This window comes from Poeciliopsis prolifica, unplaced genomic scaffold, assembly GCF_027474105.1.
Source record: "Poeciliopsis prolifica strain line A6 unplaced genomic scaffold, Auburn_PproV2 SCAFFOLD003, whole genome shotgun sequence".
Classification (NCBI taxonomy): Eukaryota; Metazoa; Chordata; class Actinopteri; order Cyprinodontiformes; family Poeciliidae; genus Poeciliopsis; species Poeciliopsis prolifica.
Genome location: NW_026562378.1, coordinates 20,184,868 through 20,201,193, shown reverse-complemented (window position 1 = coordinate 20,201,193; position 16,326 = coordinate 20,184,868). Strand labels below are relative to the sequence as shown.

The 16,326-nt window shown below is 34.9% G+C and overlaps 2 protein-coding genes across 2 annotated transcripts; both read left to right on the top strand.

The window, feature by feature from the left end:
- The first annotated feature begins 2,725 nt into the window (after nucleotides 1-2,725).
- On the top strand, nucleotides 2,726-4,628 carry pxmp4 (peroxisomal membrane protein 4). Its single transcript, XM_055027080.1, has 4 exons — nucleotides 2,726-2,930; nucleotides 3,101-3,163; nucleotides 3,256-3,454; nucleotides 4,040-4,628. The coding sequence occupies exons 1-4, from the start codon at nucleotides 2,818-2,820 to the stop codon at nucleotides 4,304-4,306; spliced, it is 642 nt and encodes a 213-aa protein (XP_054883055.1). The 5' UTR covers nucleotides 2,726-2,817; the 3' UTR covers nucleotides 4,307-4,628.
- Nucleotides 4,629-9,722: 5,094 nt separating this feature from the next.
- On the top strand, nucleotides 9,723-15,081 carry tgm5l (transglutaminase 5, like). Its single transcript, XM_055020881.1, has 14 exons — nucleotides 9,723-9,760; nucleotides 9,866-10,048; nucleotides 10,171-10,404; nucleotides 11,293-11,411; nucleotides 11,574-11,702; nucleotides 12,053-12,230; nucleotides 12,343-12,478; nucleotides 12,567-12,670; nucleotides 12,770-13,012; nucleotides 13,117-13,179; nucleotides 13,271-13,483; nucleotides 13,856-14,013; nucleotides 14,122-14,258; nucleotides 14,549-15,081. Exons 1-14 carry the CDS (start codon nucleotides 9,754-9,756, stop codon nucleotides 14,700-14,702), a joined length of 2,058 nt encoding a protein of 685 aa, XP_054876856.1. The 5' UTR covers nucleotides 9,723-9,753; the 3' UTR covers nucleotides 14,703-15,081.
- The last annotated feature ends 1,245 nt before the right edge of the window (nucleotides 15,082-16,326 follow it).

The window sequence follows — 16,326 nt, the reverse complement described above, 5'->3', positions numbered from 1 at the left end:
CCTGCTCACATTGGTACATATTACGCGGTGTATCACACTCTCTTGCCAGATTCTGCCAGCATCTTTCAAAAACAAGTTTTTTGGGGGGGTTGATGTGGACATTTTGCTGTGAAACATGTTCATCTATACGACACAAATCTTATCTCTTTTGTGAACATTTTATAGTTGCCAGTAATATTTTTTGAAACAGATGAATTGGGTGGGAGTTATGAACCAGATTTGTGGAGGTCTGGCATTCCCTTCCTTTGACTGACTGATTTCTTTAAGTTATCCACACAGTGCTACTCAAGAAAACCTTGTGATTTCTGTATGGATAATGACTGCTATTATCTTTTTACCTCAAAAAACATCCACATTTAACTCAAATATTGTGAACTATCCTATCAGATACTTACAAGGCCATGCCATTAATCATCTAGGCTTTTGCAAATTGTTTAAAGGTAATTTAAACTTAAAGATGTAAATGAATTTTGTCTTAATGCATATAAATTTCTGAATTTGAGGGCCTTAATAAAAAATTATTTAAAATATTTAAATATACTTGATTTTGCTAATCAATATAAGTGGTAATCTTATTTTTATCCTAAAACAAGAGGATTTAAATTCTATTTAATGTAATACATCTGATAAATATCTGGTTTCAACTACAAATACACTTAGTGAGTATAAAAAAGCTCATCCATCAATATATGGATTGCCCAAGAAGTGAAGAAAACTGAGTTTCACAGAACCCTAGTTTTATAGGGTGTGGGTTTCTCAGATTTCTACATTGTAACTAAAGACTTTTACTAGAACAAGACTATAAAAAGGTAAATAGTAAATGTCAATGTTCCCCATATTTCACAAGAGCATCTGCAGCATCCTCAAATATTGTCACCACTTGTAAAGATGGGGGTTCAACAGGGGAATAGGAATTAGATTGCTCTAGCATTCTCACTGAAATACTTTTAGAAAATCTAGCTTTTAATTTCAGAACATTTAGTAAATGTGTTGGGGGGGAGATAAGTTTTAATAAGATCTTCAGTGCTGTAATTGGTATCTAATCATCAATGACTTCATATTTACCAAAAGGATAATTATGTTGTAACACCAAAGTCTGATCTTCAAAAGTGGAGAAGGTAAGACACCATACAGTTTAATCAAGGTAGAAATGAGATTTATAAATCAGGAAAGCTGGAAAGAAACAGCTGCTCATCTAGAATGATGATTAAAAAATCACTCTTGAGGTTACTGTGATCTGTGTGAAATTGTTGAAAATACATTTTACAACTTATCTTTTTACATGCTTTCAAGGTGTTGTACTTTTAAGTTGCACTACAACTTTCAGCTTATATTTTTCCAAATATATAAAAAGATAATTATAAAAACTGAAAAAAAGTGTTTTGTCAATGAATCTGAATATAACCCTTTTTTATAATTTAAAACTGCTGCTGGTGTTACTGTTTGAGGTTCACTGGATTTTCTTTTTTCAAATCTTTCTAACAATTTTTTTTATTTTAAGATTGTGACACAGGTTTAAATCTCACATTTACTGTGAAGGGAAAACAAGCAGTAAGCAGCTTTACAGGTAGTTTCAGACTGATTTAAAATAATTATGTAGTAATGTCATTATTAGCAATCCTAGCTTTACATTTGGTGCTGTGCTGCAAATTGAAGACTGTGATTGTATCGTGTGTTCTACTTTAAAAAATCACAAATATATCTGCTGTTTCCCTTTAAAATCACTCATTAAAAACAAAGATTCCTGGATTTGAAGTGTGAATTTACTCCCATTAGCCATATTTTGTGATAGGTTTTTTTTTTTTTTTTTTACTACGTTTTATCTACATTCAAAGATTAGTTTCTCTTTGTTTACCTTTTAATGATTACTTACTGAATCAATTTTTTCTAATTATTGAGCTTTTTTGCGTTGAATGTGAATCAGTCCAACCACAACCCACAACTGGCTAATGTTTAATATATTGTTTACCCATGCTGTAAAGCTTACAGCACACTGACACACAAAGCTGGTTGATTTTGTTACTTGTCTCTCTGATCACCACTATGTTAAATCATGGGGCAGAAATCTGTAGAAATATGCAAACGTGTATCAAAGTTATAATGACAGCAATGTTGTAATTCATTATCAGTAGTGTAATTGCTATTTATTTTTTAGCTATAACTTTTTGACAAGTGAAAGCCAGTAGGTTAATTCTATTTATCAATAACATGAATTGAATGTGCTATTGACCAGAACTGATTAATGTACAAAGTCCTACTCACATCTTAACTAACCTGATGTTTGACCCTCATTCAATTCAAACATTAAATCTCAGATTTGACACACTGAGATTCATATTTCAGTCATTTGGTAATTTTGATTATCTTACTTTGCAGCTAATTATTCCCAAAATTTGACAATTACATAAATTGGAACAAAATAAAATTGATTGTTAATAGGGAATGTCAACATACTGAAAAGATTGTATGAGAACATCTTCTATTAGTTTCTAGTGATACAAATGTAATTTGGGTTCAAACCTCTCCTAAAAGACCAAAGATCAAGGAATAGCTTGTATCTAATGGCATACATATATATATTTTTTTTCTTTTTTTTTTTTTTATGTAAAATTTGCCATAGAAATTAGTTTGATTTGAATTTATTTAAACGACAAATCATCATCATTATTTGAGCTCATTTAAAAGATTACACAAAGTAAGTCGTTCAGAAAGGAGTGAGTCAGGAACCAATAGTTTGGGCATGGCTGGGGTTGATTTTCTGTGTGACACAGAAGTCGCAACCTTTATTTGTGTCCCCTCTGGGTTCGATTGAAAGTCATGGCAGGTCCTGACCTGATAAGAACTGTCCTGTACACGATCAATAACCTTTTACAACAGGAGAAATACAAAGCCGCCTTGGCTGTTGTGAAGGGATTCAGGAACGGAGCTGTGTGAGTAAAACACAAGCAGCTAGCTAGCTTAGCCGCGTTAGTTATACAGCTGCAGTCCTAACTGGGTTTAGTCATCGCTCTATACCTCCTATACTGAGTAAATTATGTTTGAGGAGTAGTTACTGTTATTTTACCCAAAATCAGGTGTGTTTCTATCATGTTTGTTTCAGATATGGAGCAAAGATCAGAGCACCACATGCCCTGGTCATGACATTTCTGTTTAGAAGTGGCAGGTCAGTCCCTGATATGAATATTTACTTTAATTACTTACAATGTAATTGAAGTAATTTGGGGTGTGAACACATTGAATTTATTCCCATTGCAGTTTAAAAGACAAACTTCGAGCCATTTTGAAAGCCACATACACCCACTCCAGGAACCTGGCCTGTTTTGTGTTCACATACAAAGGACTGCAAGTCTTACAGCAGAAGATCCAAGGAAAGAGTCTCCAGTCCCACTCCTTCCTCGCTGCCTGTGTTGGAGGATGGCTGGTGTTTGGAGACAACAACAATATTAACAGCCAGGTAGAGTATGATGCTTTGTAGGTCAGGAGTGTCTGGGGAGAAAAAAATCTGTTAAAATCTTCTTAATAAAAGTTTCCTTGGCTGCCATTCTGTGTTCACCTGTTTGGGTTTATATATCAAATAAAGTTTCAAAAATGAAAAATATATGTAGAAATACCCAAAAAATAATAGTTGCAACTTTAGACTTGGAGAGGAAAAATATATTTAAGTCTCCTTTTGAGGGAGAAAAAAACCATACTTGTTTAGTCTTTTTATTAACAAACACAAATACTAAAAAAATCATAGTTAATTGTAATGATATTTACCATGAAATGTTAAGATCTGACCATCAGGCCCTCTCTGTGAATCTTGGACATCTTGACAATCTTACTAGAATATGAACAGATTAGAAAACCTACGTCCTATGTCCTAAGCCCAGTGGGATAAACCCAGCTCACTCATGATTGGACTGATATAGACTAAACTTTGACTTGATTCACTTATTCCTTTCTCCATCCTTTATAGTTACCGATTCTATCTGTTTCCTGGGGCTGATTGATTTTCCGTGTTTAACAGTGTCTTATTTTTTTTACTTTACCACTTCAGATCAACATGTACCTGCTGTCCAGAATCCTATTTGCCTTGTCTCGACTGGCTGTCGAAAAAGGATTCATCCCTGCACCCAAACAAGACCCTTTCCCACTCTTTGCCACGTTGGTGTGGGGAATTGTGTTGTGGTTGTTTGAGTATTACCCGCACACTCTTCAACCTTCCCTTCAGTCCTCCATGAATTATCTTTATCATGACAGCGATGTGTGGCATGACATCTCTGACTTCCTTGTTTATAATAAGCCAAGGATTGCTGGATCTTAGAAATTACACTTTACTGATTTCTTTAGTCTTTCTGATAATTATTGAATAAATATTTTTTTAATGATCAAACTCTATTGTTAATGCTTGCATTTTTAACTCTTGATATGACACTGTACTATGACATTTAATGAACCCTTTTCATTTTATTTTGTGATGTATGTGAAATTTGACCATGATTGCAAAGCACTATGTTAATTGTATGTATTCACACTGTACTTGTATGATTATATTTTTGGGGAAGTTTTGTCTAAGTTCAGAATTTGTTGAATTTTTTAATTTCAACAATATTAAAAGAAATATATTAATTTATGATCCTTGTTTATTAAGTTTTAGCAATACAATGTTTGATAAAAAAAATTATTAGTAAAATAAAAACTATGACACATACACAATACTCTGTAAAGTACAGTGTATTGTTCTGAAATTAAACAACCTGCTAAAATGAAAATTAAATAACCTGACTCAGTCACAAATAACCCCATTTATTTATGGGAGATAAATAAATCATTTCAAAATCTGAAAAACTAAATTGCAGAAAGACACACAATATGTTCAATGGGTTAAAACCAAAATTATGTTTAAATACCATTTTAAGGACCATGAAAACACCAACTCTGAAATGATCTGTGCTTTAACTTTTACACAGAAAGCATGTTTGTGCAATAACATTTTTGCAGCTTCTGACAATTTAGGATATTTTGGTCAAATATAAATACACTTAATTCATAACAAAAAGTTTTCAAGCTATTTTCTTCTGCTTATTTCAGGTCTCTAAAGTGATAACACAAAGTTTTCATTGAAAAACGTATCTTGATCTTGTCAGGTACTTACTTGTTTTTGGAAAGAACATTTCTGTGTTTGGACATTCAAACTCCTATTGATATGTGACCATGAATGATGTATCTTAAGAAACCCCACTACTTAAATGAGTTTTTATCTAAGTGCCTTTAGGGAGCCTGGGATGTGGAATTCCTTTCAAAGTGTTATTTCATCGTGTTGCTATATATGATATTGTGTAATGTGTTTGAATATTTTTAATGCTCTGAAGTTTATGTACATTACCTTATTTAGTTGAACAAAGTACTTGCATTGTTACATGTATATGTAACAGTCCAAGTCACATATATATCTTTGCACATTAGACATTGTACAAAGACCTAAAAGATATTTCAATCTCAATTTGATAAACCCAGATTTTGCATGATTCTCATGATTTTTATACATAAACAAGGCCTCATAATACTGAATGTTCCCAACGACTGTGAACTCCTTCAGGCAGCCTTCAAAAAATGGGTGTGTATAGGAACACATGTACTGAACAGATTTATGTCTAGCGCCTGAAGGTGTGTCACGGTTGTACAGTATTCAATGAGGCCTGAAAAAAAAACATCCTGTTTCAGCAAAACCTGTTTTGTATTTGTCTTTAAAAGCCTAGATAATTGTTTTGCAGCCTTGCACTAACCACTCTGTCATGCATCTAGCCTTAAAGTATCATTGCTTAAAAAAAGAAGTGCAAATAATGTATTTTAAAATGTGCAAACAGTAATTACCTTCCGAGAACTTTCTTCTGTTAATAATAACAACGACTTGCAGCTAATCTCAGACATAGCTAACACTTTATAGTCCTAGACTGTCATGTCTGACATTAGACGTAACAGTTAAACTTGAGATAACTATTTTGATTCAACAAATGATCTGCTTAGCTGATATAATACAAAGGGGACTCGCTGTTAGACTACTGACTAAGTCAAAAAAAGAACTCAACCATTTTAAAATGGCTATCAAATTCAACAACTGCAGGTAGATTTCTTTAAAACATTTTTCGACTTAAACAGTAGGGCTCTGACCAATTTTTCTGATTTACTTTATTTAAACACTTGAATCAGATCCTGACTTACATGCAGTATTTTCCGGACTATAAGTCGCAGTTTTTTTTCAGTTTGGCCGGAGGTGCGATTTATACTCCGGAGCGACTTACGTGTGGAAATTAACACATCATTATATCAAATCACGTTATTTTCACACTAAACCGCAAGCGGGCGCTCTAGGTCCGTGTTATTCTACCTTCGGAGTTGGCGGAGTTCTTTGCAAGCAACACCGAGGACGAAGATTTAATTGCGTTTAGTGATTTGGAGAGACAAGGGTCGTTTGCTGAACTTGTTAGCATGTTATTTATGCTATAGTTATCTGAATAATTCTTAATATGTTAACATACCAGGCACGTTCTCGGTTCGTTGTTTGTCATGTAACGTCAGCATAGTGGTGACTGATTTTTCACCCAGACTGGGGATGTATCCCTTATTTCCCTCATAAGTTTGGAGTTCATTAACACTCACCTAGAAGCATTTTTTACAATGAGCTGTATGTTAGACTTATGGTTGGCATTCATGAATGTTGTGTTATTGTACACTAATGTATATCTTACTTGGCTCACCTTTGTTGAGGAATTCATGACATCCGTCTATGAAAAGGGGCTATATAATTTATTAATAAACTTTTGGAATCGATGTATTGGGTGAAAAAAGAATTAATCTCCGACTCCATATTCCTAATGGACACCTGAAGGCTTTTAATGAAAAATAATAGGAATGCTCATAATTTCATCACCAGTTCCATCTAAACCACCTTAGATATCTCTATTCGGCGACTCTCAGTTCTGTTTCTGTGCCTTACTTCTGGAATCATGACCAAAAACTTCCAGATTCCATTTGATTAAATGGCTGAATGTGGGATGAAACCATGGAATCTTCAAACTGTAAAAATACAGTCTGTGTAGCATTTAGCGTCACATTCTTTTGCAAAGTTTTGTGAGATTTCAGTGCGACTCGGATGCTTCTTTTGGAAGAAAACACTTATTATGTAGGACACAACAAGCACATTCTGGAAACAACTGCATCTCCTTTTACAACCTGATCACTGATTCAAAGATAGTTTGCCGCAACATTGAAGATTGCGTCAGCAGTTCAACTTGTCTTTTCATGGAACACAGGGAACATTTCCAAGTCATCAAAGGAATTTGGAACTTCTTGTCTCAATCCAATTTGTGTCACAGGCTTTGTGGTTTGGCTGCCAATAATAATAATGCCACTGACGTCAGCAGAGAATGAGATTGTATCGTTCCTTGTGTTTGACACAGAACTTGTATGATGTAGCTTACAGAAGGGACGACACGTACAATTTTACCATTAGGATTATTCTGCTCACCTGTGTCAGTTTAGTTAGGTTGATAGTTTTGACCTACAAATGGATATATCAAATGTTAACTGTTTTATCATTGCTGTCAGATCTTCCAGGTTGTTAGGATATATATAAAAAAATACTTGTGACATTAAAATAAATTATGACATTACACTCCCTGTTGCTCTTTAAAATACTGTTGTTAGTTTATGAGTCACTGAGCAGCTTAGCAGCATGATACATTAAGACCACTGAGGTCTTCTGGTTCTGGTTCTGGTCTGCTCTGCGTCCCCAGAACCAGAGCCAAACATGGAGAAGCAGCTTTCAGCGTATATGCACCACAAATCTGGAACAAATGTCCAGAAAGTTGTAAAACACCCAAAGCACTGAGTTCCTTTAAATGCACCATCCATTACACATTTTGATGTGTAATGAGTGCTCTTTCCATTGCAGTTTCAAGTTTTGATTTTTTTGTGTTTTTTCTGATGTAAAGCACTTTGAACAGTTTTGTTGTATGTGCTATACAAATAAACTTGATTGATTAATTGATTGAAAATTTGCTTTCTGTAAAAGTTAAAATTGATCAAAATAAAAATTCAAAAAAAAAAAAAAACACATTTTGGGTGAAACTAAATAAAAGCAAGTAATAAAAACAGTTTGCCTCATTTTACCCCTTGAATATTTAAAAAAATAAAACTCAATTATATAAATTAAGATCAGATATTTTAAGCAGTTATTAAGAAATAAGTGGCAAAGACATTTCAAATTAGCCTACAAAATGTCTAGCATCTCATTTGCGATCTAATCATAATTATGTTTTTTCTTCAATGTTATTTCACCTTTCAAATAGACATTCCTTAAGTTAAAACATCCAGTCATCTGCAGCTCCATATTTGGGAGCAAACTCACAATGTCAATTGTAATACTATGTTTCATGTCACAATAAGGTGATAAGGAGAATTAAGAATGGCGTGACTATGAGTTGACACTCATTGTTCAAAAATGCATCCCACTCCTCTGTGTGATTATCAGTACCAACTGCATCTGATAAATTAAACTTGTATAACCAGTTTAACTTTTTTGTGTTTTTTGTGGAGGGCAAGCCTCTGCGTCACTGAACAATTACCTATAATCAAACTCCCACGCTTGTGTTAAGCAATGTCCTTACACGACATTTTTTTCACTGAGGATGGTGTTGATAGCGCCACAAGAGATAAGAAAATACTGAGTATGCATGACTGACTTTGTATTGGACATCCATTTTGCGATGGATGTCTAAAAATAACCACTAAAGTTTAGCAAATGGGCATGATGGTCACAATAACTTACACTTTAGATTTTTAAAAACTGGAACTGAGTTTGCAAGTTTGGATTTATTTTAAATTTTCTCTAATCCCCACAAGATCAAAATTACACATGACATTTACAAAGAGGTGTGTAAAGTCCTGGGTTTGAAGTCTTTCTTCTTAGAGTGTGCATGTTCTTTCTGTGTGTACAGGGGTTCTCTCTGGGTACTCCCGCTTCCTCTCACAGTCGATGAATATAACTGTCAGCTTAATTGATCTCTCTACATTTTTAAACTAAATAACATACTGAAGGTCTAAAAACGAAAACATAATTAAAAAAAATCATAATTTAAAATATTCTGTTTATTTATGTTTAATCTTTTAAGATCCAGATTAAAGCGGTTTATTGGTGCACCAAAAGTGGATTCTGTAATAAACTATAATAGAAAAAAATCAGTTTTAATAATTTTTTTTGGAAGCTTTGGTATTATTTCACAAATATTTCATCAGTCCTTCAGTTTTTACATCAATATATGAAACACTTCTCAAAAATAGCACACTTATGTTGTCAACAGGTATGTAAATAAGCATAAGAAGACTTCACAAAACTAAAAAAGTAAAATAAATTAAAGGTGTTTGGTTCTCTTCAGTTAACACAAACTCCTTTGCCTGAGGTCTCTGTGTACTATAACATTTGGAAACATTTCACACGAGCCAAACTACTAACATCGCTCAATGTTCTTTTGTCAGATGGGTGAGTCTGTGTATTTTGCAAAGTGAAACTGTAAAAATGGTACACAAATGCACAAAGGGGAGTGTCATGTTGTGGCTTGTTTTTGGTACTGCATGACCTGAAAGCCTTAGCAACAATCAAAGAAAACCAAGAAGTTCCTGGCCAAGGGAGGAGCTAGGCTCTATATAATGGGAGAAAGCCTCTGCAGCAGCACATTGCATTGTTTCGAGACGAGACAGACAAACAGACACATGGAAGGTGAGATTTGTCTGAATAAAAGCTCTCTCTCTATTTCTCTTTTATTTCTGTTTGCACTTTACACTTATGGTAGTTATTAACTGACTTTTGTGGTTTTTGTTGCAGACTTTGGCATTCAGCATGTCAACCTGGAGCTCTCTGAAAATTTGGAGCGACACAGGACGAATGGCTTCAGAAACTCTAATGGACTGGTGGTGCGAAGAGGGGCCCCATTTAATATCAGCGTCAAGCTAAAGGGTCGACCCTTCAACCCCCACACGGATTCTCTGAGGATTAAAGTTTCACTAGGTAGTACTAGATTTATATTATAGACAGTCAGTAAAAATCTGTTTTTGCAACAAGTTGATAAAAGCATAAAAAAATCTTTCTGTGCTTTTATTTATTATTATTTTTTACCTTTTCTTTCTCAGGTCGTCTTTACGCAGTGATGCCAGTCACTTTCTCCGTCAAGCACCCATCCACCCACTGGAATGCCTACATCGACCCAAGCAACCTCAACCTCCAGGAACTCTCCATCACCGTCTCCTCTCCTGCTTCTGCCCCAGTGGGATGCTACAAATTTCAGCTGTATGTGTTCACTCAAGATGGCCGGAAGAGTTTTGTGGTGGGAGATTTCATCCTACTCTGCAACCCTTGGTGCTCTGGTGAGTAGAGGTCAAAAGAACTGCTTCATTCAGATTTTAATTTGGTTTACTTTTTCTTCTTTGGATAAGACTGAATAATTTTCTGGTGTTGATGTTGCAGTTAGAGAAAGTCAATCAAAACGGAACTTGCTATTTTTTACAAACATATCTTTCTGAATAAGGCTTTGAAAGTAGTTTCCAATCAGCCATTAGCTTTTATTTTACAATTGAATCAGAGTTCTAATTAATTATATGTATTAGCTTTTTTTAAAAGAATAAAATTAGTAAATTGAAAGACAAGCACAGATTGTTATGAATCTTAAGAGCTTACTTATATTGATTCTGAATAAAAAAAATATATCTTGGGGACATCTTGAGACTCTTAGTTGGTCCTAATATAATGTTTATCCAATCTATTAAGTATAGAGATGTATCCTTTGTTAAACACAACACAATCACTTAGTGTTCTGATTAATTCCCAAGACAAATTTATGAATACTAATAGCTTCTCAAAATGTTAATACATTTAACAGAAGTTTAACAAAGACACCAGATAAAGGAATGTTTTTTGTTGTATGCATTACTCCTTACGGAATTTTACTAACTCTGGAAGTGGATATTCTTTTGCACTAAAACTTAAAATGGACATGAATAATAATAATAAAAAAAAACTGCAGTGACTTGCTTTTTTTTTCTAATGTTGCATACAAGTAATTTCCACAACACATAGATTTTGGTGCAACATTTAGGTAGTCTGCCCAGTTACACTTTTCAATACTGACATGTTTCTTTATTATCATTTGGACAAATGTTCAGCACCAGAAGTCCGACCTAATAGGGGCAGACATACTTTTCCAGCTGAACTATTAGATATTGCAGTGTTCTTATGAAAAGTTTTCTGCTTTTCAGAGGATGCAGTTTATATTCCATTTGAGGACCAGAGAGAGGAATATGTCCTGAGTGACTCTGGATTGCTCTTTATGGGGACCCCAAACAACCTTGTCTCAAGACCCTGGTCCTTTGATCTGGTATGTAAGCTCTTCCCACCTTTCAGAATGTATTTATAACAGATTTCAGGTTATCTCAGAAATGAAATGCCTTTCACTAGAGCTTGTGTTAACAAGCTGCCACATTCAGGAGCCTATAAAGTCAAAATTTTTAACGTTTTTTTTTTTTCCTTCTCTGCACAGTATGAGCCTGGGGTTTTGGAAGCTTGTCTAGATCTGCTCAAAATCAACCCCTATCATCAAAAAAACAGAAAGAAGGACTACATTAACAGATCCAACCCTGTCTACCTCAGCCGCGTTGTTTCTGCCATGGTGAGTGTAAGCAGACATCAGAAACAACACGCCAATAAGTACAAGTTAGGAACAAATCCCATCCAAACAGTGTTCCTTCCCACTGCTCGGAGGGCATAATTCGCATAATAAAACCAGGTGTGTGCAAAATTGAGACACTGTGTTTCTTGTAAAGAAACACATATCTTGGCAAGATCTCAGCTCAAAAGCGTCATAACACACAGCACACTGTAATTATGGCTTTCATCAAGCGGCCATTGACAGTCAAATTATCTTAGAACATTCTGCATGTCATTTCCACATTTGCTCATCACTTTCAGGGCGTAAAGAGTCAGGTTGGCAATAAAATGTATCTTGTATTTTGACTTTAGATTAACTCTGAGGATGATCGTGGTGTGCTGGAAGGGAAATGGGCTGGCGACTTCAAACAGGGTGTCAGTCCCTCAAAGTGGACAGGAAGTGGGGACATCTTGAGACTGTGGGCCAAGTCTGGTTACAGCCCAGTCAAGTATGGACAGTGCTGGGTGTTCGCAGCAGTCATGTGCACAGGTAATTATAGCCAATTGATAAAAAAAAGGACCTTCATATCTTTTGTCTTTGGACAAGAATGTTAAAATATTTTTGCTTGTCTGTAAATGTCTGTTTTTATTACACCTTTTAGTCATGAGAGTTCTCGGCATTCCTTCTCGTGTCGTCACAAACTTCAACTCCGCTCACGACACCAATGGCAACCTGGTGATTGAAGAGTATTACAGTGAAACGGGACAGAAGCTGAACCGCAGCAATGACAGCATATGGTCAGTTGTAATTAACATTTGGATATGCTCCTGACTTATCTTTCTATACTTTTTAATTAACCACCATAATGTTGCACTTTTTGAATAGGAATTTTCATGTGTGGGTGGAGTGCTGGATGAGTCGCCGTGATCTTGGGCCAGAGATGGATGGATGGCAGGTTCTTGACCCAACCCCACAGGAAAGGAGTGGAGGTGTGTGAGAAGTTTTGATTTGTATTTTTATTATTAATCTCTTTTTATGTGTTAAGGCTTCTTGAACTGGAACTTTTATTTCTTATCTTCCCTGTATAGGAGTGTTTTGCTGTGGACCAGCTCCAGTCAAAGGAATCAAGAAACAACGTACAGACCTGGTTTATGACATCCCGTTTGTCTATGCTGCAGTGAATGCTGATGTGCACACAATCATCTTGTCAAGTCATGACCAGGTGGTCGGCTTCAGCAAAGACACAGAGAGAATTGGATCCCTAATCTGCACTAAAGCCATCGGCTATCCTAGAGTGCAGAATATCACAGGAGACTACAAATGGATAAAAAGTAGGAATCCCAAACAAAACATATAAGTAAATTTCCACCAAAGTTGATTTTGTGAAATAGAATTATTCTAATCTACCTCTTTATTGCACTCTTTTACAAAACAGGTCCGACATCAACACTTTCATCAAGAAGTTCCACAATTTCAAATGACTCAACCCTACGAAGAGGTACATTTTAATTCTAGAAATTTCATTAGAGCTTAAAGTTAATTCTTTGAGGACAACATCTCAATTCACACTGGTTTTCTTCATTTTTTAGCTACTGCATCCAAGGGGGTGGTGATATTCTTGACACTGGCTAAACATCCTGTTGCGGGGGAACCAGTCATCTGCTTGGTGAAAATTATGAACAAACAGAAGATACCCAAGATGATGAAAGTGCATTTGAATGCTCAGGCAAAAGAGTACAACCACAGCCCCTCTGAAACCTTCTGGGAAAAACACGGTGTTATACAGCTGGCACCAATGGAAGGTAAATAGTCGACTTGTCCTATCTACATATCTGTCCTTTTGGACTTGTTTTTCCTTTTGTCATCACAAAAAAAAAGTGTCTATTGGCCCCTAAAATTGGAAATTCTGTTACCACTTAAGTTTCATAGTCAAAGTTGTAAAAATAAAATTAAAAATTAATGTATGTACATTTTTTATACTGAAATAAAGCTCTACTTCACAGCTCACCTTAAAGCTCTAAATTGGCTTCACCTTGTGAACAGTGTCAAAATCTGATTATCGCTACATGTTGTTCCACATAGTGCAAACCACATCCCTAATCTATTGTGGATAGATTTGCTGCTTATTTTTTACACACCCTCTTATTATTTCTTTGGCTTCTCCTTGTTTCCAGTTAAAGTCATCGAGGAGTATATCCTTCCAACACAGTATGAACACGTTGTGGGAGACGACCTCATCAACCTGGCAGTTGTCCTGGAGGACATGGCCACCAGTGAAAGGGTGCTTGCTTCTGAAGAGTTCAACATTGCCAGCTCAGGCCTCACTATCCAGGTACTTATAATGTTCCCATCAAACATTTTTGGATTTTTAAAGTCCTGAAGTTTTAGAGTACATTTTTGGTGAATTTTCTGGGTTTACCTACTGTTTATTTTCACACAGATTGCAGAGGAAAACGCCATTGTGCCAAACAAAGAGCTCACTGCTTTCGTGACTTTCACCAACCCGTTCTCTCACCCAGTCAGTGGATTATTGACTGTAGCTGGGGCTGGAATAATTGCTGGCAAACAGCAATTCAGGTAGGATTCTGGTTTTGTTATTTTTAGTGACTTAGTCATATGGTGAATGCTTAACCTCACATGTTTGGCAGTACATTGTAATATTAACAAAGGAGAGAATGTCGCAAAAAAGAAGTGTCATTGAAAACTAAATTACAGAACTGCTTGTTTATTCTGAAGGAATGTGGGTGTGACTGATGTTTGAAAGAAGTCATAGAGAATGATATGCCAAAAATGAAAGAACCAAGCATTAAAACCTGGTTTCAAACTTTTGCAAGACATGTATTTAATATGGTATTTCATCTCTTCAGGATGCCCTCACTTCGTCCAGGAGGAAAAGCAACCCAGTCCATAACCTTAAACCCAAGCATGACAGGTGTAAAGATGCTGCAAGCCAGTTTGTCGCTTTTAGACACTAACATCACAATCAGAAGCTTCAAGATGGTCTCTGTAAACAGTATTTAGCTTGTGCAAAACTTCCCACAAGTTTGTGTATTATAGTGAGTGAAAAAATTTAAATATTATTTATTTCACTATTTATTTTTTGCTATTCATGTATTTGTGGAATGTTAATAATGATACTTGAAATATTATTCTACACATAGAACTTTGAAGTGAGATTTTTGTGCCATTTATTTATTTGAATAAAGAAATTAAATGAAATATATGCAGCATGCATTGTATTTCTTCTGAAAATCATACACTAAAACAGTGTGCAGACATTTGTAATTACACGGTTGTAACGATTTTTTTGCCCAAAAGAGGGAGACATTTCCTAAATGAATAGATTGGTCATTGAGTACAAGGCCAGTAATGCTTGTAATCTGGGTTGCAACAATAAACATTTGGTGTGATCTTTACCATCTTTATACACAGTATTAACTTTTCTAGAACATTGTCATAAAAGTTTGTTCTTGCTATAAAAAGAATAATCTGACATTTAAAATGCTGAATTTTAAATTGTTTCCAGTCTGCTAGAAAGCTTGAAGCCAAAGTAGAATATCATACAAATCTATGAAATACTGAATTTTATTTAGTAATACTCATTCCACTTTTTTGTGCAACCCACTTGTAAGGAAACATGTTAGAAATCTCAATTTAATATTTCTTTCTTATTTATTCTTACTCATTTAAATATGAACATGTTCAATTGTATTAGAAATAAAACACAATTAAATGCTGAAACCACATATTTACTTATACTACAGAAAATATGTAACTTTTATCACCTTTTCTGTTTTTTTTTGTTAGAATTACTGCAAAACAACAAAATGCCACATTCATGAACTGAGATTTTTTTTCAAAAGTTTGTTTTTATGTTGTTGTTTTTTTTACCATGTTCATCTCTGAAACACTTATTTTATTTTGGATTTTGAAATAGAAATAACTTTGATAATCCTAAATGGATTATTAACGGAGTATTTTTTTATTTTAAAAATACTCTTTTTTACACAGAGCAAGCAAATATTTTATTTTAACTGTAGTAAGAATACAGTTAACATAGTCTAGTAAAAGTGGAATTTTTCTTCCCAGTTATCTCAGAACATGAAACAACCATTTTACAAATAGAATAAAATATCTCAAGCTACAATTATTTTTTTGTACTATTTTAACAATTACAAGTACAGAAAACCCAAAATGCTGCATCTCAGAATGTTTAAATATGAATGCTGAAATGCATAGATACAGAATGCTGTGAATAATCAGTGACTTGAACAATGACCTTTGGTGTCTATGGTCATTGACACCCTTCAAAGACCGTCCAGAAAACGATCATTGAAGGGTGTCAAGGACTGTCTTCTGGACCTCTGTCCAGTCAGCAGTCCTCCCCAGAGTTCGACTTTAAGTGCCAGAAAACCTTTGCATGTGTTTTAAGTTAATTAGTAAATTAGGGTGTGGTGCCACATTTTTCTAATAATGTCCCTTTTCATAGTACTGACATTTTCTGAGACACTGAAACTTGAGTTTTCATTATCTGCAAGTCATTATCATCACAAGTACAAGATGATTCTATATCATGTGAACTTCACTTCCTGAGATGACTAGTATGAGATATTGCACTTTTATTCAATATTGCATTTTTTGCAGA

What these genes read in the sequence shown, in the direction of transcription:
- pxmp4 (XM_055027080.1), top strand. Translation starts at nt 2,818, where the DNA reads ATGGCAGGTCCTGACCTGATAAGAACTGTCCTGTACACGATCAATAAC. An exon ending in GGATTCAGGAACGGAGCTGT is followed by an intron (nt 2,931 to 3,100) that starts GTGAGTAAAACA and finishes TGTTTGTTTCAG; the next exon opens with ATATGGAGCAAAGATCAGAG. An exon ending in TTTCTGTTTAGAAGTGGCAG is followed by an intron (nt 3,164 to 3,255) that starts GTCAGTCCCTGA and finishes TTCCCATTGCAG; the next exon opens with TTTAAAAGACAAACTTCGAG.
- tgm5l (XM_055020881.1), top strand. An exon ending in CTGCAACCCTTGGTGCTCTG is followed by an intron (nt 10,405 to 11,292) that starts GTGAGTAGAGGT and finishes TCTGCTTTTCAG; the next exon opens with AGGATGCAGTTTATATTCCA. An exon ending in GACCCTGGTCCTTTGATCTG is followed by an intron (nt 11,412 to 11,573) that starts GTATGTAAGCTC and finishes TTCTCTGCACAG; the next exon opens with TATGAGCCTGGGGTTTTGGA.